The sequence below is a fragment of the Siniperca chuatsi genome, linkage group LG23, assembly GCF_020085105.1.
Source record: "Siniperca chuatsi isolate FFG_IHB_CAS linkage group LG23, ASM2008510v1, whole genome shotgun sequence".
Classification (NCBI taxonomy): Eukaryota; Metazoa; Chordata; class Actinopteri; order Centrarchiformes; family Sinipercidae; genus Siniperca; species Siniperca chuatsi.
Genome location: NC_058064.1, coordinates 16,715,644 through 16,742,322, shown reverse-complemented (window position 1 = coordinate 16,742,322; position 26,679 = coordinate 16,715,644). Strand labels below are relative to the sequence as shown.

Here is a 26,679-nt window from a genome sequence, read left to right as displayed (position 1 = left end):
CACCTGTTTCTTCAACATGCTTTATGTCACAAACCGGAACGCGTAACCAGCACTGCTGCCAAGATTTAGAGCCCCCCCCCCCCGACCTCTCAGAGCTCAACTGTAAAGCCATCACACTCATTGCAAATCACACACCCACTCCACCGCCACTTCACTGTACTGGTCCCTGAGGTGCAGAGGGGCTCGCTTTGGCAAAAGCCTGGTACCCGCAGCCCTAAGCAGGGTGACTCGCTGAGGGAACTACGAGTCTTGTTTTCAGGCTGTTTTGCCTGTCTCTGTTGTGTTGTACTTAATGTATTTCTGTCTGTCACCGGTGTGCGATGATGCGAGTTCTCCCTGTGATGTACAGAGCTGTGACAAAGAACCCCCCGGGGGACAATACAGTCTAACTAATTATCACATTGAGGTTCATTTGGAAGTGATAGCTAAAGCAACGCGTAGGCTACTGCCTTTAGGGTCAGTCAATTGTGACACTCAAATGAACAAGTCACATGTAAATATGACACAATTCCGTAACAGTAATACGGAGTACAGAGTACTGTAGCGCGTTACCAGCAGAGGTAGCGGCGGTGCGCTCTGCGCTCCGGAGTCTCCATAAAAGTTAGTGCGCACAGAGCTGAGCTGTCAGACTGGGAAGAGACGCGGCGGAGCAAAGACTGGAGGCTGGAGTGACTGATCAGGATCGATCCCACTTTGAGAAATTTAATATATTCGTTTCAAGTGTGTGGTCTGATCCTGTGGGTGACTGTCACCCAGCAGAAGCGCACCAACGGGACGCAATTAAAGCTCATTATCTGAACAGGCTGCTGGTTGTTTCTGGACTCTATCGGAATAAACAGACAGGGGAGTCTCGGCTGTGCGGCGGATGAGGTGCCCACGCTGCCGCGCTGGAAGAAGAATAATCGTGTCTGATTTTTAATAAGGCTGTTTTTTCCACCAGCCCAGGACGCAAATGCCTCCACATCACAGACACGCAACTGGATTGTAGCAGCAGCCCCGCCGATGGTTTGAAAGGGCGTTAAGGTGCGGGAAGGGAGTGGGACAATTACAGGTAAGAGCCATTCAGGCGACCCCGACAGTCGTTTTCTGCCCTCTTTCGGGGGGCTGTTAAGAGTTTGCCCGCCGGTGAGTGCACACTCAGGCGCAGAAACCCACTCAGCCACTGCAAGTGTTTGATTTGTAGATCAGCCCCGCATCAATATCCAATCAAGACCGAAACAATTACCGCAAAAAGGGGTATTAGGCCTGGTTTACCTGTCAGTCACTCCCCATTCTCTCGGGGAAGGCAGAAATGAAAAATATTCATTTATCTGTAACCGATTCCTAAAATATATTATATAAAACAGGTGAATACATTAATTGCACTTTCTTCCTCTGATAGACAGTCTGCTATTCTGCATTGGAACTGTTTTCTTTCGGTCATTTTTATTCATACTTATGGTGCAGTGATGCCTCATTGTTTCCAGTATATTTATAAAAAAAAAAAAAACTGGAGTCAAAGAATTATTGTCTTATTTTTTTTATTATCGCAGAATCTGTAAAATTGGAGAATGTCCCATGAGGGCTCTTGAAACCTCATTAAACCAAACTCCCGTTTAAAAACAAAAGTATTTGAGTTCAGTTCAGTTTTTGGCTTTGGTGAGTGCAGTGTTCCAGTTGTTAGTCCCCGTCATTGGAGCTTTACAGTCAATTCAGTTCACTTTATTTCACCCAATCAGCGGTCCTGAGTACACATACAGCCAGGCTGGGCTGACAGAGATCAGTCTACAATGGAGTCTGGAACAGGCTCAGCTGTGTGGTCTTATAAAAGAAGGATTTTGTATTTTTAAACTTATTTTCTTCATTAGTCACTCAACAGTGCCCAGAACTAATACTGTATGTAGAAATACATCTTATTTTTGGTTTGGTGTTATTGGTAGGTGTGGCGTGACCAGTGTCAACTCATTTTAATAGTGATATGTATCGATTTGACCTCCTGCACTGAGACTAATGTCTGCTCACCTGAAGCAAACCGTGTGAGTCCTGTGATGATGAAATGCAGTGACACAGTGGCAGGAGGTACAGGCGGGCTTCCTCCTCCACCTGCTGCCACAGAACTAATGCTTTTAATTTGCTCAATACAACAGGAACAAGAGCTGACAGTTTACTGGTGTACAATACTGGGATGATACAGAGGATGGAGGACCACGGGAAGAGACTGCAGACAGAGCACACCAAGAAGTAGCCTATGCAGTGGAGCAGCGGTGCAGATTTGTAGTATCATTTGGAAATTTCTCAAAGAGCGACACATTTTTACAGCGTACTGGTAGCTGTATGGACAGAGTGATTTTTTTTTCTGTTAGTAACAGAACACTTCATAACATTAGCTTCCTCCTTTCTCACCTTATCCCTGACCTTTAGTTTAACATGGCATAGCCAGAAAAACGGTGGCTCCACCTGCTGACCTTTAACCAATTAGAACATTTATGTTTGTAAAACTAAAACTCCACTTGCTGGTTCAACGTGTAATGCAGCCACTCTTCAGACTCCCTGGTAACTAAACGACTTGTTCTTGTGCGAAACATCTCTCAGCGATGGGAAGTAAATTTACTTAAGTACTTATTTACGTGAGTATTTCCACGTTATGCTACTTTATACTTCTATTCCACTACATTTCAGAGGGAAATATTGTACTTTTTATTGCACTACATTTATTTGACAGCTAAAGTTGCTAGATACATTAAGAATTTACATTTTAAAAAAACATTATGATGAGCTTTTAAAATACACCACAATGGCCTGTTTTTGGCTTAAATTTGTATAGCAGAACTTTTTTGTTTTCTTTGTTACCCCATTAATCATCTTGTGACTTTTTGGAGGGTTCCGACCCCCTAGGTTGGGAACCACTGGACCAAACTACCTAACTGTATATAAAATAGTTCAAAGTAGCTCAATGTAAAATATAATAAATTACATTTGCAGAATTAGTACGTTTACTTTTGATACTTTAAGCACATTTTGCTGCCAATACTTATGTACTTTTACTTAAGTAAGACTTTTACTATTTTTACATGAATGAATCTGTACTCTCACTTGAATAAACGATGTGGATACTTCCTGCTGCTGTCTCTCAGCACAGAACAGAGGGATGCAGCAAATCACATAATGACGTCATCTGGCAACTTCTAGCTAGTTTTTTAGCAGCCAAAAGCTACTTCCCTCAGCAAAGCATTGGCAGCGGCTCCCCCACCGTGAATGATCAGGTTTAAAGCTCTGGGCCGCCTGGCTCAGGTCAGACCGGTCCCCCTCCAGCTGGGCGACCTGGTGCAGACTGTCTGGCCAGCTCCGGCGGATCAGCCAATGTCACCTTAGTTTCGGCGGGTCACGTGACCTCGTCCTCGCCTTGCCTCGCCATTGATCCACAGCAATGACACCGAGGCTTCATGGTCCGCTGCTCCTCGCCAATCACGCCGACTTAGCGCTGCCTCTGAACAGCTGTGGCATGCAGCACACCAGCAGTGTGTGTGTGTGTGTGTGTGTGGGGGGGGATCTTTGATCCTGAGTCTTTGTAGGTGCCCTTATTAATTCTGGACCTACATTATTAGCTATACAAAATCCTAACAAGACCAAAAGTTAAAGTAACAGCATCATCATCAACGTTTCTATAGGAAAATCAGTCTGATACAAAGGGACTTTTAACAATTACAAAAGTCCTTAAATACAAAGTAAACGTGCAGTATAGGCACCTAATTGGTGTTAACTTTAAAGAAAGACGTAACTCCCCGTCAAACCACCGTTTGTTCGAAGAAAATAGTCTTGAAGAGGAGATTGGACTTTTTTTTTTGCAGTAATATATAAAAAGCTTCTGAATGTGTTAGATGAAACCTGCAAGGACCAGTAAACTGCCCAGAGATTTATCCCTCGCTGCTCCAGACTGACAGACTTGAGAAGAGGTCCGGTGCTCGGCTGACTTTGTGTTGTCTTCTCCTGAAACCACTGGAATATGTGTAAAATATCGGCTGATTGGCACCCACTGTGCGGGTGTTTGATGTAAGTAGCAAGCGAGGGCTTTCCCCCCTCACTCCCTTTCACAATCTATTTGATCTGTGGCTCGCTCTGCTCTCTTCCTGTTTCATTCAAAGCAAAACAAACTCACCAGCCGCTGAATAAACAGGAACTCTGCGGAAATGATAAAACAATAGCAAAAGGTTCCTATACATTTTTCACACTGACCTCTATCTTCTTCTCCTGACTCTCCCTCTTCTTCTTCTGATAAGTTTTTTTTTATCTCACTTGCCTGGTGACAGTTTTTGGCAGGGCTTTATTATTTGACCGGTCCTTTCATTATTTTCCATATTGGCTGCTGTGGACTTTTGTTCAGCCAAATGTGTGATAAATGTGACCGTAACGACCACCAGTCATTTTTACTCTCTCTTGCTTTGAAGCCCTCTAACCACACTGCTGTAAACTCTGAATACCCACACTGTGACCTGGAGGTTGTTGCTGGGAGAGCTGCAGTCTGTCCTACACTAAAAAGTAATCATATTGCAATGAATTTTTAAGAAATGTATTTTATTTTTAATAGTTGCAGAAAAGTATGGCTGAATGAACAGACGCAGATCTGGCAATATTTGACTAATTTAGAAAATTCTGTTTGTTTGCTGTACAAAAAAACTTTTTTTACATAGAAAATGGGCCAATTAGCACAATACGATGATCAAGATCCATCTTGAGCAGCCAGCACTGATAAAATAAAAGCAGCAAATTTGAGAATTCAAATGAAAAACAGTTGCACTGGCCTTTAGAAAACATATGAGAAGCATTGCATCCATCCCCTTTATAACTGACTCTGAGCAAGGTGAGTAAAAGGAAAATTACACTTGTTTTAAAACCTTAATTGCATTTTTATAACATTGACCATCCTTGTTCTTTTATAGCTTTATTTCTAGCTATGTATTGTAGATGAATCTTTGCTTTTATTTTGATAAAAGACAGTGTAGCGGTGACAGGAAGGGAGGGAAGAGAGAGGATCGACCTGACTTGAATTGGGACTGTTGCGATTACATGCTCAGCGTCTTGTGTAAGACCACCAGGATGCCACGTTGACCATCATTTTACACATCCACTTGATTGCTGACATCTAGGGCCTTAAACAAGTTCACAGATTAGTCATATTAACTAAAACACTTAATACCAAATTAAATAGACAATTTGGGTATAACTTTTAACATCCCTCTTTCTATTAGATTTTGCAGAGCCACTCTTGGGTTCAACTGTGACCATACGTATCACATTTACAGTACTGTAACATGCACAGATTTAAAACACAATGGGAAATTAGAGTATAAAAGACGTTTTGATTGTGCTAACTTCTGTTGTGACTTTCCAAAGACCGATGATGCTGCATTGCATGATTCTGCAAAAGGCCTGATGATGTCTTTCTTTCTACAATAGCTGCGCATGCTAACTACTGCGTGGTTAAGGTTAATTTTGGTAACACTTTACCTTAAGCCTTTATAAGCAGTATATTAACATTTAATAAATGGTTGGTAACACACTATAATGTCCTTGTAAGCAGATATAAGCATTTATTAAAGTATTCAAAGTAAAGTGTTACCATTGATGTAAAAACAAAACAAATCTAGGAGTCTATAATGGAACCTGCACATGAAAGTTGCACGCCCACCTACACTCGTATTTTCACCTCACAACATAAAGGGCACACGGCTTCCTACACTGGCACTTGAACGTTGGCATTGCAGAACTGTCAACAAAGCTGTGGCTATTGGTGTTCCCATTCCTCCAGATCACAGCAAAGAAATTGGGTAATAAAATGTTATAGTAACTGATACGAATGACGACCACAACTGCCAGAGCAGGACCCAGGTGGAAAAATATTCCTTAAATGCTCCAATGAACCTTTACAGCAGCAACTATGTCCTCTACAAAAACATGCTCATTTAAAAAAGGTGAATCAAATGACTGGGAGTTCATTCAACGGGAGTTGAATATTGTGTGTTGCAGCTGTGATCAGTATAAGTTAATGTAGAGTACAGGCTGAAATTAAGCCTTTTTTTAATGGACTTTTGCTTTCTGATGACATGATTTGACGATCTTTATTTCTTGTCGTCTACTGCCGTCCCAGAATCCTCCTCTGCTGGGACATCCCTGGCCTTTGTAGTTTGTGTTCACACTGTCCTCCCCCTCATCCAACAGTCCTACTCCAGTTAACTGGAATCCTCTTTCATGCAGAGGGAGAATAAGAGGGAGAAGGAAAGCAGGAGACAGAAGAGGCGTGATAGAAACTGAAAACAACATTGAGAGAATCGCTGGTCTGTGTCCAGGTTTTTCCTCCCGTGTGGCCGTTTTATCTCTTCAGCAGCGTCTTAGTGTTGCTCTGTGTGTGGCCCAGTGGCTTATAAACATGTGCCCGTCACGCAGGATAACTCCAGCCTCCGAAAAGCCTCCAAACAAACACCAACGCACATTTTGGACAGCAGAAACATCTTTCTTTCCCAGTATCCCGTCCCCTCTCTTCTCTCCCACCCATCCCCATCCCTCCCGCTTCATTTCGATGGCCGATGGTTTGTGCAGAGCTGTGGGCCTACAGTACTTTCATGATGTGAGCCAAACCCATCTGGGACTCAATATCCTGTTTACCAGCTCTCAGCACTCTGAAAACCACAACAATACTGAGCTGAGGCAGAAGTTCAGAACTCATTACAGTTTGTTCAGGTCACAGCCAAGGTCGAAGTCTTCTCCCTCTCCATCACTCCGCCATGTCGTCTTCAGAAAGCAGACTCGGTTATTGCTGCTTTTTCCCCCTCTTTTTCTAATCTATGTATGTTTTCATGTCATGCTTTGTGAGCAAATCTCCCAGCAACCGCATCTGAAGCAGTTATAGTGGTCCATTAGATCATTGACTGAGCTCAGGAAAAATTTGATAAGGCTTGTAGATTTGAAACGTTATTGGAAAAATAAAACTCTCTAATGTGGATTTCTCTCAACATGTAGTTTACTGTGACCCAGTTAACCTTCATTTATTACATCCGCTGCCTTGCTTTCAGTTAGTGATTATCTGTATTTCCCTGAAGGTCTCTTAATACTCTCTTATTTTGTTCTATTTTATTTTATTCTGGTGTTCATTCTTATTGTTCAGCTTATTGAGGGTATTGTCAGCTACTGTATTTATTAATCATAAGGATGATGATCTGTCTGCTACATTACAATCAAATTAGACATGTAAGCCAACAGAATAGAGTAGAAAAGAATGGAAAAGACTAGACTACAAGATAATACATAATGAAAATTGCCCATTGTGGTTACTGTGACACAGAACATGTAAGAAACAGCTTAGTTCACCTAAACAAAGTGCTGCTAACTAGCCAGCAGGCTCATGTAGGGACGACAATGATGCTAACGTTAAGATGGTTATGCTAGCTTGTACAAGTGTATACCCTACGTTAGCTAGTGTGCTCAATACACACATAGCCTCAAGCTAATCCCTTCCTACTGAAGACTTAAATCTTTCAAGAGTAATTTCCTAAAACAGCTGGGCACTGTAGACTATTTTAACCTTGGATTAATACAAATTTGGTATAAAAATAAACTACAGTTGCCATGTTCATCAAAATGAAGGAACAAGTCATCCAGTGCAACAGCGTGGCAATAGTTTATGGACAACAATGGAGCTGTTGGTTTTGGTCTCATCATAGGATTTTTTGACAATAAGAAAAATACAGAATATTGACAGACTTATCCATCAACAAGAAGACAGTGGCTGTGTCCTAAATTACTCCCTCATTCATTATACATTCCTCACATAATAAATACTCAACAACTTACTCTATAGTGAGTAGTAAATTGAGATTTTGGACACATATAAATCATAATTATTTAGTACCATCAATGACAGGTGTAGCGTGCACATGCACCAAAGGCAAAGCAAGTCATTGTATTATGGGAACAATACAAATGAAAAATGCTATGGGTGCTACATTTTTCATTCCAGTAAGGTGAAGTTTTTAGGGCACGCAGCATGTTGAGTTTCCGCCATGTTTTGTGCTTTAAACTTTGACCCCAAATACTTTGACCCCCACAATGCTCTTCCAATGTAATTCTGCCACTGAATGGCTCTGAGATTACAATTTTACTGTAGGGAAGAATGGTGTAACATTTTTGTATATCCATTACATGGATATATAATAAGAATATATTATATTCTATTTGTGCACAGCTACTTCAATCCACATATATATATGAACAGCTTTTTGAAGACAGAAAGATATCCTTTCTATGTATCTACCCATCTTTATTTATGATGGTGGTTAAATATTAATTTTGGTGTATGTTGGTTATGTGGAAAACATACAGAGTGCCTTGTGTGTGTTTCCCTCTGGCAGAGTTTCAGCCTCTCCTCACACTCACACTGAGCTGTACGCCTAGTTTGGCTCTCTCTGCACCCCTGGGCTATTTAACCTGGGGGCTGTAACCTTAGGACCTGATACTGGCAGCCTGTGGCTTTCAATCTGACCGCTCTCCCCCACTTATCTGGCAAATAAACCGTTTTAATTGCTTACACACAGAGCCCTATCAGGCCATGTCATGAGCATGGAGATAAGGGTTACACAGAGTCAGGCATTAGTAACAGGATGAGAGGACCGCAGAAAAACAGAGCTGCGGGATCCCAAGAGGAGGAAGAGTCAGGAAATAGCTGTGGCCATCCTATTAATTTCAAACTCACAGAGCCGTTTCTCCAGCTAACTGTAGGGCTCAGTTCACCGAAATCAAAGCAAATTTGAATCATCTCCTTAAGATGATAGTGTGTAGTGTACTGACATTATCAATGGGAAGACGGGGAGTAACGAATGTGTAAAATCACACAAGTTATTGTACAAAACGACCTTGACAATTTCAGCTTTTTCGTGCATTTGTGCAGATAAAAAGGAAAGAAAACGTGGTGCATTTGCTGTTAATTCGGAATCTTAATTAGTCCAGCTGCCAGGGATTTGTCTTGCTGACATTGGTACACAAACACTGACAACTTACAGCAAGCACAATACAGCAAGGACACAGAACATCATGAATGGCAATACTTCAAATTTTTAACTTTACTTCAGTTCAATTAGACTGGGTCACACACGGGTCATTTATAAAGGAATGGGTATGGAGTTTTTTTCTCCAAAGCTTTATTTTGGCATTTTAGTGTTTTTTAGTCGACATCCAGTCATTTCACAGCCTCCAGCGACCTTCCTTTCCAAAGAGATTTGGATTGTTGAAGTTTCACCGTGTATTGTTTTGACCCATGTGGCCCGCATGAAGAACTAGTCAACACAGCGGCTGGGTAAATGTCAGCTACACTAGGCTTCTAATGAGACCAGAGACTAAGGAGAGGGCTGACACCATCATAGGCTCTGTGCTGAGAGGCTCATTTACATTCTACCAGGCGACAGCTGGAGATATGAGGGGAGGGAGGGAGAGAGATGGAAACAGAGGGGAAGGGAGAGAGAGCTGGAGAAGTGAAGAGGCAGCAGGAAAAAACATGTTGGGTTTGCAAACATTTCTAAGAAAAAGAAAGTATCTCATCGGTTGAGTTAAACCTCAGAGGGTGGAGCCTAGATTGATTTGTCTCTGGTTAAAGCTGCACAAATGAATATTTTTATATTAACAATGGCAAAAAATGCCTATGTGCAATAAAAACAATGTTGCTCATAGTGAAGAACAGCTCGCCTTAGCACTAGTGTTTTAGCATCTTTCAGCTTATTGTTTTGGTTTTACATCTGCAACTTTATTGTTTTAGTTCAGTCTCTCCGCTCTCATCATAGACAAAGTTAGCAACTAGCTGATGTACATGGTGGAGCATTTAGTGGTTAAAGAGATATTTCTCTCGGGAGTTGGTAGCGACCAAAACAGAGCTAAAAAGACAGTGAATATTGGACGTGAATTCACCAGGTGGACAGAAACACAACTCCAAATGAATCCTAATGTTGCTGCGTGTCTGCTGGATGTGTAAATAGGCAACTGTTTGCTAACCCGTAAGCCATATCAACTTTATGAGGTGATAATATGTCAGTGCTGTGTTTATAACTTGTTGTGCTGCCCCTAAGTGGTAAAAAACAAAATAATTCTGTTAATGCAGGTTAGAGTAACTTTAGACTAGGGTTAGGTGTTACCAAAGAATTGTGCCAGAGCTAAAACCACCAATACAATACATTAATTACTTTTTATTATTATCAAAAGGCTTATGTGCTATCATGTAAAGAAGAGCAATGTGTCATGATTTATGAAGTGAATGCGTCATTGATAATGCTACTTCTTAATACATTTTCATGGTCACCAAATGATTTGCCAGACATTAAAGAAATAGTTTGACATTTTGGCAAATACATTTATTTGCTTTCTTGAGAGGGTTAGATGACAAGATTGAAACATGAGAGTGGTGTCGATCTTCTCATCTAACTTTTAGCAAGAAAGCAAATATGTGTATTTCCCAAAATGTAAAACTATTGCTTTAAGAATTAATTTTATTATTCTTTACTTACTCAATCTCATGCATGTGAAATAACTTCAAATGATGCTCCTCTTTTGTTCATCCATCAGTGAAGCTGTGTGTGTGTGTGTGTGTGTGTGTGTCTTCTCTGAACTAATACGGGAGTACTGTAGCTGCACATATACACGTCAGCAGAGAAGCAAAGAGTGCATGCACTAAGAAGTGTGTTCACACAACATGATCTAACAAAAACGTCAACAGAACGTTGTTTGCTGAGACAGTCTCCCTACTCTTTACTGAAATAAACATGGAAACAACAGCCAAGCGACAAATCCACTTCAGTATCAGTACTATTGATGCCAATATCAATACTCAAAACAAGACTTGGTATTGATAGTATTGATACTTGAGATATTGCTCCACCCAACCCTTGGGATCCTCAAGAAAAGGTATGACATCAGTGAGCAGAAAGCCAATATTATATAGCCTTGAGCTCCTCTGCTAAAAACAGCAGACCTTTCAAGTTCAGGCCAGCCGTATTAGCCCACAGCTATCTAGGTAATCTAGTTTGCTAGCTTGGCGACCTTTCTACAACATGAATGCCATGATCATCAATGAATAATAAAATAAGTCACTGTATTTGTATATACTGTATATTTATATGTGACTGTCCTTTGCTTTCAAGCTTCTATTTTATGATCTAAACATGTTGCATTTCCGCTTCTGAGAAATTAGTGTAAAATTAAAACTAGCCTGCACTATGCCAAATCTGCTCTACTGTAGGCCTATAGTGTTTAATCAAATGTCACGCAGAATGTCTTGTGTATTTAAGTGTGATCCTGTGTTCTAACATCAGCTGCCATTCTTGCAATCTGACAGAAAAAAACTGAATTTCTGTTGGAGAACAAGGAGCAGTGGAGGCGGTGATGAATAAACTCTACATCACGTCCTTTCCTCTGTAGCTCCCTAGCCACTCTGGCTCAACGTCAAGCTACTATACACTTGTGGGAGAGAGAAAAAAAGAGAAATGCTGTCACATTGGCTTGCGAGTACAGTAACATGCCAGACATGAGTAAAAGCAAGCCTCCAGACTGCAGAGCCCACTGAGCTCCAGTCTCAAGGCTCTAGGATCTGTTGATTTCTTGATGTACATGCCAGATGTTCCAGGTGCCACTTGAGATCGTTGCCAATCTGTTATAGTTGCCGGACAGATTCATGTTCAAATTATTCAATTAGCAATGTGTTTTTTGGCCTGTGGATAGTATCACAGAATGAGAAAGAGGATTTTTATACTTTTTCTGTTGAACTGAGCAAAACAGCCTGAACAGACTGAACTGTGGACGATCAGACCCAGCACCTTTGGTCACCATCTTATGCAAGGTAATCGCTTACTGCGTTTTCTTGCTGGTGCGTTTGAATGATAATGCAATCACTGTTCAAACCTGATCAAACCGAGGTTTAAAGCTGCACTAATCAATATTTTTATTTTAACAATGTGTTAAAGGACTGTGTAATGTAAAAGGTGTTGCTTTTAGTGACGAATACACAGAATTATCGCCCGACTCTGCAGTACCCTCAGCTCTACAATGATTTATCCACCATCATTCCCAGAGATACCTTGTGTGAATTATAGCCGTGTTTGTATTTCCTTTTCTTGAGTGTAACAAATGAGTTACAGCGTATTAATTAATGAGCTATAGAGCTGCTGATAGTCAGATTTTGTTCATCTAACTCTCAGCAAGAAAGCAAATAAGTGTATTTCCCAAAATGTCAAACTTTTTCTGTAAACAGGATAATAATGCAAGGAATGGGAAGGCAACTTGAAGAAGTGTCCTCAGATAGCAGTGACAAACTAAGTTAGCCCAGCTGACTTGGCTCTATGTCTTTTTTGAGATAGACAGGGTTCCGTTCCACCTCCTTTAATAAAACACCTGTAGCGTAACACTCTCGCAGACGCTGGTTTAGTTAAAGGAATAACCAGAAGTCATGCCCATAATTAACACAAAGTATCACAGGGCTAGGAAATTCCATTGTTTTGGTTTTAGACAACCAGTTGCACTAACAATATCAACAGTGTGAGACAGAGGTGACCTATATTCTCTACTATTTTCCCATTGGTTTCCAATGATTATACAAAGGTGACGTGATTTATTAACATTCATGTTGTAGTTGCAACATGTGGCACCTTTAATCTAGACATATACAATGGGCAATGTAAATGTAAATACTTTCATAACAGCTTTTTACTAATGACATTCCTCATATATCAGTGTCCAACACTGGCTTCTTAACCTTTTTTAAAACTGGATTGTCTGACGTCAGTTCAGTCCAGTTTCATTATTGTTTGTTTGGCACAGCAGATATCATCTCTGGATAGGCTGTGGTGAAATCCAGGTCCAAAAATAAGTGATATACTGCACTGGTGTCACATGTGTCAGTGATAGATGAAAAGATGTGCCACACAATGCCCTGTGACCAGTCAGTGGTGGATCTGACTGTTGTAGAAGGATGTCCCAGTAAGCTTCTCAACTGTCCTCTTCTTCTTAGCTGCCTGCGTGCATTGGTGGAGGATTGGTTTGCTCCTGATAGCTCGAACGCTGCGGTGAACTGAATGTTTCCTTTTCAGTCACTCTGAGGGACACAGCACAAATCAAGTTCTCAAATAGTCATCTTTAATGAGTTTAAAGCAGCATAGGAACCAATTATATCGTCAAGCTCAAGGTGCTGACAGCTAATTACAAAACCCAGAGTGAGGAAACACTTGCAATGAGCAGTCTATCTTCCTCAGACAGCACACCTGACTGCTGAGGGGTATCATATTAAGGCAGTACTGTATGTGAAAATACACCCCTCTTGTCAGTCTAAATTGTAACAGAGGAGACTAACCCATCCTGAGCTAAATCTGCTGATGGGTACTGTCTGTAAGCCTCTCTGCCTACAGGGAGGAATGAATCTAACTTTAAAGGGCATGTTCGTCACTTCTGCCTTGCTACTAAACTCTTTTGTTGAGCAATGTGAGCAACAACAACACCAATATACACCCACTCTCAGTAAACACTTAATTAGGCTAATTTTGAACTTACTAAGTGGAGATTTACATGTCGGTTTTCCCCACACAAGCTAGTTCTTTTGTACAGATTAGTTGTTAGCAAATATTTACACCCAGTAACTGCTAGATGTAACTGTTGCTTAGCTAAATGATAAAACTAACGTTAATTTGCTAATTAAGACCCATTAAACTGACGAGTGAAAAGAGTAATATGGAATATGGTTGACCCATCAAAATGTTGTTTAACAAATTATATGAACAGGGAAGATATTTAATTGAATTTCACAAATTACAAAATGTTATGCTAATAACATTAGCCTAAATGACCAAATCATGTCACGTAGGTTAGCATAATTTGATATTTCCCACTCATTCTAAACTGCATGACTACTACTAACTCTGAAACACACATATTTCTTCATGTATGGATATATAAATAACACAAAGTCATACACACATTTACAAGGGATTGTTAGTTAATTTTAACATGTCGTTTGCCCCCCCCCACCACCACCACCACCACACACACACACACACACACACACACACACCGATTTACATATTAGGGGGTATAAGGGTCTTAACTAGCTAAGATATTTCTTAGGCTTTAATGGTGCAACTTTATTTAGCACTAGCTTGAAACTAGCTAGCAGTTACTACACATGACGTTCAGATTACTGATCACAAAACCGTTGTATAATGTCTTCGGTGTCTCTAGAGAGAACTTTCTAAAGTTTGATGACATCATCAGGGTTACTGCATTGCATTATGGAAATTGTAGGATTCTGCCTTTTTGGAGCTTGACCCATACTAGGAATTAAAAGTCAGGGTATCTCAGCCTCTGCTGCATTGATTTTGATCATTCTTCTTTGAATCTTTCTTGTATGAGCCCCCCAACTTCATGGAAGTAGAATACTAAAGGAGTATATCTTTAACTTGATTCAAGACAACTCTTGAGAGGAGCAGTATTACACTACAAACGTGATAATATTTCACTTACGGGCAGATTGGGTTTAGAATATGAAAAGGGTATGAGATATGAGGACAGAAGAGAAGACTAAAAGCTTTAATAAAATGTAAATGTTCTCTTAACATCCACTTCATGAAAGCACTCAGGGTATCAGCACACTCCGGCAATTTGCAGTTGCTTCCTGAGGTGTTGGTTTTCTTCACCAACCTTTATTCAAAAGTGTTAGATCTGATACATACTGAGGAGCATCTGCTCAGTATAGCACTGTCTGTATTTGTAATGAGATTGAGGGGTGTGTGTATGTGTGTGTGTGTGTGTGTGTGTGTACATGAACATATCACAGCCCTGTTAAGAAGAACACACTGCTATCCAAAGCTAGAGACAATTCATCATAGCTACCAAGAGCAGTTTGGCAAACTATGTCTATTGATTTTTGATTTTGCTTGATACTGGTTTGATTTTGAAGAGATTTGCGTCAGTGACATACGCACCATTTGAAAAATACAGCATCTGTTCTGACATGTATATGACATGTACATGTATATGAAACCCATATCAAACACTGCTGATGTTGTTTGCTCTCTTGAAGCTGTCAGAGGATGCCATTTCAGAGAATGTAATCATCTGGTTTATTAAATATGAAGCAATGACCACCAGCTACAGTAACTTTCTCTTCCAAAATGGAGAAACTTTCTTTTGGAAATGCATGTAAATCGATAAGTAACTAGCTCCCTGATTACCACAAGAGATGGAATAGCAGCCAATTTAGCATCGCTAGCTGTGCTTTATGGGAATTATTAGGATGGTCAGCAGGCATCTGTGACTGATCAGATTAAAATTCTGTTATTCTTCAACCACAGAGTTGGACTGCTCACTTGGATGTTGTTAGTCTGTCCCCTCCAGTCTTTGGCTTCTGTCTACTGAGCAAATAGTCGCAGATAAAGAGACAGTCGACTTGTAAATGTGTAGGACTGTTATCTGATCATAGGCTTGGTGTCTATTCGAAAGCTTAATGATGCCTCCCAGTCAGTGTTGTGTACAGAAATCAAATCAGTTATCAGAAATTCATGACTCAATAGCATGACATGATTCTAGGAGTTGTTTAAGGGGCATTAAGTAATTATCACTTTTATTGACTGCTATAGGCAGTAGGAGTTGCAATAACATCAATTAAGTTTATCTCTTCTAACAAGTCTGTGGGACAGTAAACCACCACCACAATCTCCTCTCAATCCCTTGGGCTACGGTGGCTTAACACAAAAAAGTCCCATTTTTAAACCCAGTAAGATAGGTAATGAGAGCAAAAAAAAAAAGGAAAAAGAAACTTCCTTTTATACTCTTCTACAACAAAAGAGTGATTTTTAGTATCATCTCTTGTCCTCCACTGCTGAGTACTTGAAGCTGTAAGGCCATTTGAGCATGGAAGTACATTCTTGACCCTGGGAACAGTATATGTGAGAAAATATTCTCAACTCAAAGGTCTGCTTTTGTAGCTCATGGGCTGATGAAGACGACGAGATACAGTTGAAAGCTCTGCAGAGAGCTTGTACGGCCATGTTTAAACTGACATTAGCATGGCATAAGAAATGTGAGCTCCTCATTAATTTCAATTAGGCCACGTTCAGACTGACTTTAGCCCTGTGTGAAAATAAAAAACGCAGCTGCCTTCTTCATTTGAATGAAGCTCACAGAGGAAGAGAACACAGCGTTGTTTGCAAAAAAGTTGAACGTGACTTTTGCTACAATGTGATGTCATTCGGCAAGGCACTGCATAGGCCAATCAAATATGTGCAGGTGCACATTCCTGGTAGATAATTTTTTATAGATTTTTATGATTTAACTCACAAGCATCGAGGTGGAGAAAATCATTGCTCATTATTGCTCCATTCTTATGCAAACCTTTGTTAATGGAGTATAATGTAAACTCATGCAGTGTCTTGACGTCTGACAAGCCTTTAAACTGGACTCTCTGGTTTATGTTTTCTTACTGGCAACACAACAACACCAACACAAGCCTTTGCAGTGATTTGCTGAGGGCTATATTCAGTCTGAATAGCCCCAGTGGGTGGCATTCTGGTTGGTCAGTTAGTCAGAAGGGTAATCACAACATCCTGCTTAGTGGAATCCTTTCTCTCCTGTCTTTCCATCCTTATTGTCTCCATCTAATAAAGGCAAAAATGCCTTAAACATTACCTAATGAGCAAGCAAACATGTACCCCAGTAGGTATAGAGGGTGAAGTTTTAAACAGAAACTGCAAATGTGTGGAAAGTGATTTTTCAAGGACAGAAATTTCACTCCTGGTAACATTTTTGGCTCACGGTAGCTGATTAACAACCTGTTCTACAAACAATTAAGCAGAAAAAAGTCCTGCTTTAAAGCTGTCATCACCACCTGATATACAGTTGATATACACTTGTTTCATAAAAGGATTGACTGGATCTCATCATATGCGTGTATTTGCATGCGGTTGAACCTGTGTGTCCCACCTCATGCTTTCCAGGCTTACGGCATGCTGAGCGCAATCATTTACCCGTCCAAACAGCACGACAACAGCTCGCAGAGTGACAGGCCCTTTAATGTCAGCATTTCAAGAGATTTCAGTCGTCGGTTTACCAAATACGTAGAGTCATGTGGCTGTGGAGGTTTTTAAGGGGAGCTTCTGAGTGATGGTAATGAGCTCTAGGAGACAGCAGTGCTGCGGTTGTAGCCGGCATGGCGCCCCAATTATCCGCTAGCACCTGTCGAAGTCAGTCGTGGCTGTACGGAGTGGCGTTTTCAGATGGCACGCATGCAGTCCCACCCCTCTGCTTTCTACTGTATATCCTCTACTCTCTTCTAATGAGAGGGGGGTTGTTATGGCACGAGCACACTGAATTGTACATTTTAAAGAGGCATCAGATTTGTACGTGGTCCTGACAGGTTCTGCTCACTAAAGAATTTCTGAAATCAGCCCAATCAGTTTGCAGCATTTAAAGTGGAAAGATTCCACTCAGCAGATTTATCTCATTTGAATGAGAAGGGCTGTTGTTGACTTCCAAGTCAGCTGCTGAGCGGTGTGGCATTCACATGCACCGAATCAAATAGAGATAACAAATAATAACAAACACAGATGTCAACTTAATTAACTATTTAATGCACTTTATTTTTTACACATCATAGTTATGATGCAGTGAGTTTACATGCACTTAAGTAACCAGATTACAGTCAGCTTTCTGCAATAAGATGATTTCTTTAACATCATGTAAAAGGAAAACCTGGTTTCCATAGTCGGTGTACAGGATTAGAGAAACCTGATTTCACCAGCTTTATTTCTCCTATAGAAAGTCCATTTCTTGGCCATGTATACACATAACTGGGTGTCTAATCAGCTCTTTACATGTTCTGTGCCATCCGATCATTCAATTATTCCATTAAATCTGGCAAGTGAAAAACGGGTCAGAATTTAGTTTTTTGTTTCATATTGAAGTGGGTAATCAAATTAAATAGAAAACCAAAAAACAAGTCTAATTTCTGCTTTTGAGATTTTTTTTCAGATTTGCGGATTTCTGACTCTTCACAGTGCGCATGCGCTGAAAGTGACCGCTGCACGCACCTCACGGGCCACGCAGAGCGAAAAAATGGAATACTGTCAGACATTTGAATTTCTGAGGAGATTGAGTGTTTATGACAGATGTTAACCTTTAGTATCCGGTTCACCAGTGTTGACAGACGGCCTCTGGCCTGCGTAATAATTACATAGGCATTATTAGACCAGAAATATCCCGAGGTATAGGCTACAGAAGGCCAAGCATTGTAATGATATAGAGCTAACCTCAGCTTCGATGTTAAAAAAGTTACACATCACACATTATCAAAGGGGGGAGAAGGGTTTTACAACTTGTATGTTGCCTTTGTGTGTGTGTGACATCTGAATGATGAATTGGTGGGTTACAAACGCAGTATGGACATATTCCCCTCCCCCCACCACCATGAAGGTCAGAATGACCAGTACTGGAGTTTTGGAAAGACATCCAGGGTTGGTCACTATACTCTCTCTCCAAGTAGTGCAGTAATTATCTTATAGGTATTAGGTTAATAATGAAACTGCTTTGACGACCGATGTGACTCAAAGAGTCAATTAGGGGAACATGAGCATTATTGTCTCCTCTTACACTATCACTATTCCCCGTTTCAAGATGAAAACAAGAAAACACAGGGTGCATGACAAAGACTTCAGACAAGGAAAATATATGTGACAGCTGAGCGGCAAGATGAAGGGAGTGATGTGCACGCAGAACTAACACAAAGTAACCTCCAGAAGTCAAAATAGGTTGAAAATTTGTATATTTGTATTTGTATATTCAGACATTGGTACTGTAAGGAAAAGCTGTGCGCTCTCACTACAGGGCCTGTCCTCTCTCTCGGTCATCAGGCTCCCAAACACACACACACACACACAATCAGGGAGCAGTGTTTTTCATCACTACTATACTTAGAATAAGTAAGTAATGCTAACAAAATCATTTCTGGGGTAGGGAGAATTCTGATTACTGACTTACATGCCTACATGGATTTACAGTAACCAGGTTACTACAGTGTATATGTCTGGTTTCCTGTGTAACCTGATTTCTCTGAGGTTTTTTTTTAAATGTTGAACTGCTTCGGAAACCCCCTATATACTACTTTTCATTTCTGACGTGGTCGGGCAACAATGACCTTTGTTTAGACCCGAAGTAGTACGATGTGCAGCAACAAGTCAGTAGGAGGAGGTCAGGGTGGATGGATCTGGATTTACATCTGGTCTCAAATCATGCAAGTGAACTTTCCCTAACCTTAACCGGGTAGTTTTAGTTGCCTAGACTTAACCATGAGTGGATTTTGAAATGCACTGACATGTCGTTTAGATTTGAGAACCTGTTGGTATAAATCTGGAATAAATTATTTTTGTAACACGACTAAAGAAATTTGTACTCTGACTCTCTGACTAATGGCGCCATGTCAAATTTGTAACTTATAATTTTGTAATTTGTACATTTGAATTTAGTTTCTCTGATGTGTCAGACTAACACACACACACACACACACACACACACACACACACATAGCCCTCTGGTCTTTTTGTTGATAGATGATGTAATAACTTGGTGAAATGTAAGAAATGGTGTCTTTACATGGCTTAAAAATGCAATAGAGTTTGGTGAGGCAATCAATTCTCAGATAACATAACATCACAATATTACATTATATGGTATCATATCTCCATGTGAGGCATAACAGAATGTTAAATGATGAGCCAATAATAATATTAACAATATTAAGGGCCACTAATGTGATAAAAGTCTCCCCTTTCTTACAACTTGTCACATTTTATGCAGTATTATTATCGCACTTATGGATAGAAAGTTGCTACAAGCTTGACTTAATTAGCACTATTAATCAATAATCCATTGTTTTTGCCAAAGCCACAGTAAAAATCTCACTTTTGTCTCCTTTAAATTGCTGAAATAAATCATGTAAATCTTTATAAACCTTTATCATAACTATTATTTGAGTCATTCATTTGCAGACTCCCGCTGTCCCGCCCACCACGCCCTCTGCATCCCTATCATTTCCAACACGATATGCATTCAAATAGCATATATTTTCCTAATCTCGGATGTGAATTGTACTCTGAATTCTCTGCAACAGCTTTAAATGAGGAATTTCATATTTTAGCATTCATTGTCATATATTACATTTTCTCTGACAAAAGCAGGACCGGGGGCCACCATGTTCTTAATCACTTAAATCCACATGCAATCTGCCTCAGCCATCTTAGCCAGGGCCGCGGATCCATTAGTCCCTTCTCATTTCAGGGGGAGAGCTGCCAACCCATTAGTTCTGCTGTGCTCTGCTAGATTTCCATATCCTTCCATTTCAGCATTTTCTGCAAGAAAATTGGAAAAGTTGCGGATTAATTCTAACTAATCCTCCATTTTTCTATTGCTTTTAATTACTTGTTCCGGCCTCTGACACACTCAATGGTCATCAGCAATAAGTTGACTTAGCATGGGTCACATCTTATTGTTAAAGAAAATGGTCTTGTGTCTGTGTTTAAGGGTATATCTTGAGGCTTTAGTCTGGCAATAACACCCCCCAAACACACACGTGCACACACACACACACACACACATACATTCACAAACCGATTTCTTCTCTGAGAGATTTTCAACTGGATGTTTTTGTCTCATGTTAACGTCACCAGAGTCGCCTCTTGTCCCTTTGATGAATTTCCACACCTGCAGAAAACCTGTTTTCTCATTCCATGGACCTTTAGTTCAATTTAAAATGTAACTCTCATGGCTCATTACTGTATAAACAGACTAAATTCAGAATGTGATTAGACTGAACAGTCGACTGATCTCGGCTGGTTGGAAGTTTCTCCTTCTTGCTTGTTCTCTATCTGCAGTGAGAAGATTAAACACGACTGAGGAAATATGGTCTCCGAGAGCCTCTGTGACCCCCTCCCCCTTACACGTCCACCCCCGGCAGTCACACAGCATACAAGTCAATGTGACCGCTGAGCCAGAGCAGCCTTTTCATACCGCTAACGCTCGAAGCAGGCCCAAACGACCCGATGAAAGCAATCTAATACCACAAATTAGCCTGTCACTTAGCCTGGATTATAAGCCTCACGAGGGCCATGGCTAAAATAACTTGAGCCTCGTTGTTCCATGATGTAAAACAGCAGAGAGAGGAGTGTAACAAAAAAACAAACAAAACCCAGGTGCACTTTAATTTAAAGCCTGTATGCTCTGCTCAATCGCTTTGTGTAATTAAACAGTTTTTTTTTTTTTTTTTTACCTCAGCGTCTTGCCCTGGCCATTCTGTCCCAGCAGCCCTCGCCGGCCTTTGGATAGAGGAGCAGCCCTAATCAGAGCCATGTGCTTTCGCTCTGACATGCGAGAGAGGTCGACACGAAAGAGCAGGAGATAAGAGGACGCGATGCGCAGTTGATTTATGGCTCGTGTCGGCAGAGCTCGTCATTCGCGACGCATTCATGACCGTCGTTGGTGTTGTACAAAGACGGTCGGAATGTAAATACAGCCTGTGCAGGAGTGGGTGGATCAGTTATGATAAACTGGCAGGGCTGCCCTCTCTCCAATTTCTTTTTCTTCCTGTTCGGCTCTCTTTTCCTCACACACACATACATTTATCTTAGTACAATTACAAAAGCATTCTCTTGGCTGGACTCAGACCACTTCACCGGCAACAAAAAGCAGCCTGGGAAATTGCTGTCAAGCGGCCCCAATTTGATACACCAAATTCGAACTGACACAACATGTTTGTCGATCAACGAATAATTAATTTTAAAAAATCCACAATCTGTTCATTTGTATTGTTTGTGTTAGGCTAATATGTAAAATGATGAAACTAATTTCCAAGGTTTTCCTCCACATGCTTGTGTGTACAGAAACCAAAAATTTAAAGTTGTATGACTGCATCTGTAATTTCCAGATGACCAGTAATTAGTTGTATTCAATCAGTAAGACCACATAAGACCACAAAACATATCTGTGCTTCAATTACTTTTAAACTCTATTGTTCAGTGGCACTGGCTGGTCGTCACACATACCTGTCTCCATAGAGGTCCCTGCAAAGACTTCCCTGTCTGACTCTGGTTTATCTGTTTGTTAAAAATGCATAAAACAGACATCACTTGGACTTTCATGACATGAGCTTCAAATATTGTTGTGTTCATTAAATTCGTGATAAACAGTCCAACCTTGACATAGGTAAATACATATTTAACAAATAATTTTTATTTCTGGGCTGGCTATTTATGCCTTATGGGCTATAATGCAAAAAAGAATTGATGAGTAGCCTAGTCTAGAAGAAAATGATCAAATGTACATGTTTATTTTAGCCATTTGCAGTTGAAGTTGATGACATTTTTTAAACACTTTAGAGAAATTTTGCGTAAATGTTTGTGCATCGAGTCTGACTAGTTAAACCTTGGGGTAACACTTTATATTAGGGTACACATATTCACCATTAACTAGTTGCTTATTGGCATGTATATTAGTAGCATGTTGGCTCTGTATTAGTCATTATAAAGCACTTATTAATGCCTTGTTCTGCATGACCATATTCAACAACTACTAGGCCATTAACTAAGAGTTTTCTCTCAACAATCTCCTAATTACAGCTAAATTGATAGTAAGTAAGGAGGGTGTTGTAAGTGAATGACAATTTTAATATGCTTTGCTCAGTATGGGCCTTATAAGGTGGTAGTACCACAAGAATAGTCGTTCTCCCTTAATAACACTTAATAACTATGGGCTATTCTTCTATAACAAAACATACAAGTGTTAATAGTGTCCAAATAACTCAAAATGAAGTCTTTCTAACTCAGAATATGTTCCCCATTCTAAAGTGAGGTCTTGCTCATAACTAATTCACTAGTAGTTTGACACTTATTAACCCGCACAGGTTCCCTATTCTAAAGTTGCCTCCTCTTCACACTTAGTAAGAACCATAGCAACCTAACGTTAGCTAAGCTGTGAAATTCAGCATTGGTGCTACAATGGTTGACTAGCTAACGCTGCGGTTATCTAAGACACTGAGGTGATTATCAAAATGCTAAAAAAAACACTATATACAAAAACGAACGGTAAATACTATAACAATATGTACAAAGCTAACTGTGAAAAGTTAAGTAACTAACTTGAAGATGAAAAAGCACTGTAAGGTGATCACTAAGGTTGGAAGGTAACGTTAGAGTTGACAGGAAGTAAACAGACGTCACGTGCAGCACGGATATATGTCTCACTACATTCTGCAAGTAGCGAATAATGGATTTAAGAAGGGCCAACTTTAGAATAGGGAACCTGTGTGGGTTAATAAGTGTCTCTAATAAGTGACTACTAGTGAATTAGTTATGAGCAAGACCTCACTTTACAATGGGGAACATATTCTGAGTTAGAAAGACTTCATTTAGAGTTATTTGGACACTATTAACACTTGTGGTTTTGTGTTTTGTTACATACGAATAGACGATAGTTATTAAGGGAGAATGACTTTTCTTTACCACCACCTTATAAGGCCCATAGTGAGCAAAGCATATTAAGATCGTAATTCCTGTACAACATCTTCCTTACTTACTATCAGTCATATCAAAGCAGTAATTAGGAGGTTATTGAGTAGTTGTTGAATATAGTCATGCAGAGTAAGGCATTAATAAGTGCTTTATAATGACAAATAAAGAGCCAACATGCTACTAATATGCAAGCTAATAAGCAACTACTTAATGGTGAATATGTGTACCCTAATATAAAGTGTTGGAAATGGTCAAACCTGCAGGACTCCAGCATTGAAACCCCAAGGTTAACAAACACATTCTGTTCTTTAGTTAGTTCATTTAGCTAGTCCACAGCACATAGCATGTAAGCATGACAAAGCACCTGCTCCCCGCTCACTCGTCTTTAATGTTTCTGCCTCTTCACCACTGTCCTCATCATCACCTGCTCACTGCTTCAATAAATCTGTTATCTTAGCACACTTTGCGTTATCTTAGTACACTTTGCGTTATCTTAGCACACTTGAACTATTATTCTTTCAGGACATCCACTTCAGCTGACTCTTCCAGCTCAATTTATCACCTACACAAATGGCACTTCAACTCCTTTCATCACTTTAACTGGCACTTCGACTTCAGTCGGTACTCACATTTAGACTTCTTTCATTATTTTAAATGTTTCAGCTGTAAATTTTCAGCAGCAAGCACATGAACTTTTTCCTCTGAATATTCTAGTTAATGATAATCAGTGAATCAACAAAATAATCAGCAGATTAATCGATAATGAAAATAATCATCAAAAATAAGATCCAAGTTGGAATACAATTGAATTATCCATTAAACGCTGTCCAGCATTTATTATTTAGTTTTAGTTGTAGTTCTACAGCTCCTTCAGTCTGCCTCATCTTATTTAGTGATTTCCTACATTTCCCAGAATGCTTTCCACAGAAGTGGCGTGAAGTTGTTGCAATCAGCTGCAGGTTTTGCACAGAAGGAAAGACAGTGATGGTGAGAGATTTCCCAACTGACTCTGACTCAAAACCCAACCTGTCTTGTTGCTGCATTGTGTGCTGGTCTTTTTCTTCTTCTGTGGGTTTATAAATTGGCCTCTGTGGCTCTTCTACGATGGATTTCTCCCTGTGTGAGTGTCAAACATCAGCGCAAAATGGAATGGCGCCTGTAGAAAGATGCCTTTGGTCTTTACAGCTGACGTTTTAGATCACAGAAGCATTTTTTGCTACAACTCCTTTGTAGTTGCTGAAAACATCTGGACAGGATGTCTCATAGTCTATGTTTGCTTAGTTATTGCTCACTATCCCACATAGATGTCCACATGTATGTTGACAGCAACAGCAGTGGTTGATGAAGACTCTTGCTCATCTTTTGCTAAGGTCTCATGCTGTTTATTTTCATTCAAAGATTCAGTGGGTGAAGATGGAACTTGTACCACTTTGTCATGAAGTCTCCACATGAAAAGTCATGCACAAATAGATACTATGTCATACATTTAAAAGAGAGCTCATTGAACAAGTAACAGAGGTGAAGTATTTATAATAATAATTTTAGGGATAATTTTAGATTCTCAGTTAAATTTTAAAAGTCATCTATAAAAGATTTGTAAAATGATTAAGGCGAACCTTAGCTGTTTTAAAATGATGATGATAATAATAATAATAAGAATAAGAATAAGAATAATTTGACTGTGACTTACTGTTTCTAAATTCAATGATGTTCTCACATCTGTTCTATGCCAGGCCAGTCTCTAATGAAATCCATAGAGTTTCTTTACAATCAGGGCTTGAAAATCCTGGACAAAAAGCAAATAAGGTACCATCATTGCCGCATTTTAAGTAAATACAAGATTTGAAGTTTTGCACTTTTATTGATTTTCATTATGTAAAACTTGTGTTTCAATATTTAAATGGACTTGCTTCTCAGCCTTTCTGCAAATATATCAAGAGATTACAGAGCTACAGCAGATCTAACCGGAGCAGCTTCAAGTGGCATTTGTAAAGTTCCATTCTGCAAAACATCTTTTGCTCAGACAGCTTTTTTCTGTGAAAGGAGCAAAGTCCTGGAACTTGCTTCCCGATCACTTGAAATTTGCTGCAAACGTCACCACTTTTAAAAGTGCTACCTAATCCTGGTTAATTCAGCAACAAACCTGTACTTGTGTCTAGTTTTTAAATGTGTGCTTTATTGTTCAGTTTCAGTTTACCTTATTTTTACCTCACTGTTTTAATCTCATTTTCATAAAAGGGACGAAATCAGCATCTGCTATAAACACTATGATACTTGCATCAGATAGCTGTTTTCAGTCTGTCTATGTATACTGTATCTGTCTCTATCAAATAAACCGTAAATAAATATAATAAATTAAGTCCCCATTTCCTCGGCTCTTTGACATAAAACCTGGGAAGGAGGCATCAAATGTGGCATTGAGTGATGATAATTGGCTAACAGATATACCAGAGCTCGGGAGCTAATTAAAGAGTATCATAATCGCCTGTCAACTTCTCTCCTGTTGTCGGTGCGGCACTAAAAAGTTTCATTAGACACCTAAAAATAGATTTCCTCCATGCTCCGACACCTCACTCCTCACCTTTTCTTCTCATCAAAGCGTGAGCGCCGACTCTATTCATGTTTCCCCAACACTTATTGGCTGCAACTAATCCGAGGTGGGAATTTTTGGGTTTCCGATCACACAGACTGAAGGAAGTGCACCGAGGCTGAGCGAGCTGAGCCTGTCAACAAAGAAAGCATTTATAGTCACAAGTGAGACGGAGTCGCGAAGGAAATAAAAGGGGGGGAAAAAAAACAGCCTCTGTTATTGCTCTTAAACATGGCTGGAAAACTTGAGCACTCACGATCACTCCTTTTAATATCACCTCGTCTTCTTCTGTGTTCTTCACAGCCGTGCAGCTCATGTCTGAATTTAGACACAAATTCTCTCCTTGTTCATATCTGCTTCTTTTATTAGCCTGTTTAGCTTTGCAAAGAGCAAGACGGCTGCAGCCTTGACAGGTATTTCACACAGAGTGCACGAATATCACAATGTTTTGACTGACACTCTCCTCTTCTGTGGCTCTGTTACTAAGTGTTCACACACCTTCCATTTTGCTTCAGCTCCATGTTGAACCTGAATATAACCACT

The 26,679-nt window shown here is 40.0% G+C and overlaps 1 protein-coding gene and 1 long non-coding RNA gene across 5 annotated transcripts in view; one reads left to right on the top strand and one right to left on the bottom strand.

Moving 5' to 3' along the window:
* Window positions 1–297: 297 nt before the first annotated feature.
* Window positions 298–26,679, top strand: part of LOC122871465 (chemokine-like protein TAFA-2) — a 66,147-nt gene continuing 39,765 nt past the window's right edge. The window contains exons 1-2 of one of the 4 annotated variants that reach the window (XM_044186626.1): window positions 298–1,051; window positions 2,127–2,220. In XM_044186626.1, the coding sequence (XP_044042561.1) occupies window positions 2,165–2,220 (56 nt within the window). In that variant the 5' untranslated portion in view covers window positions 298–1,051; window positions 2,127–2,164. Of the gene's footprint in view, window positions 1,052–2,126; window positions 2,244–3,095; window positions 4,030–26,679 lie in introns of those variants that run through there. The other 3 variants (XM_044186629.1, XM_044186628.1, XM_044186627.1) reach the window with 3 other exon arrangements.
* Window positions 17,601–22,076, bottom strand: LOC122871466. Its single transcript, XR_006376874.1, has 2 exons — window positions 21,311–22,076; window positions 17,601–20,393 (listed from the first exon to the last, which is right to left on the bottom strand). It is a non-coding gene; the product is annotated as an uncharacterized LOC122871466 (long non-coding RNA).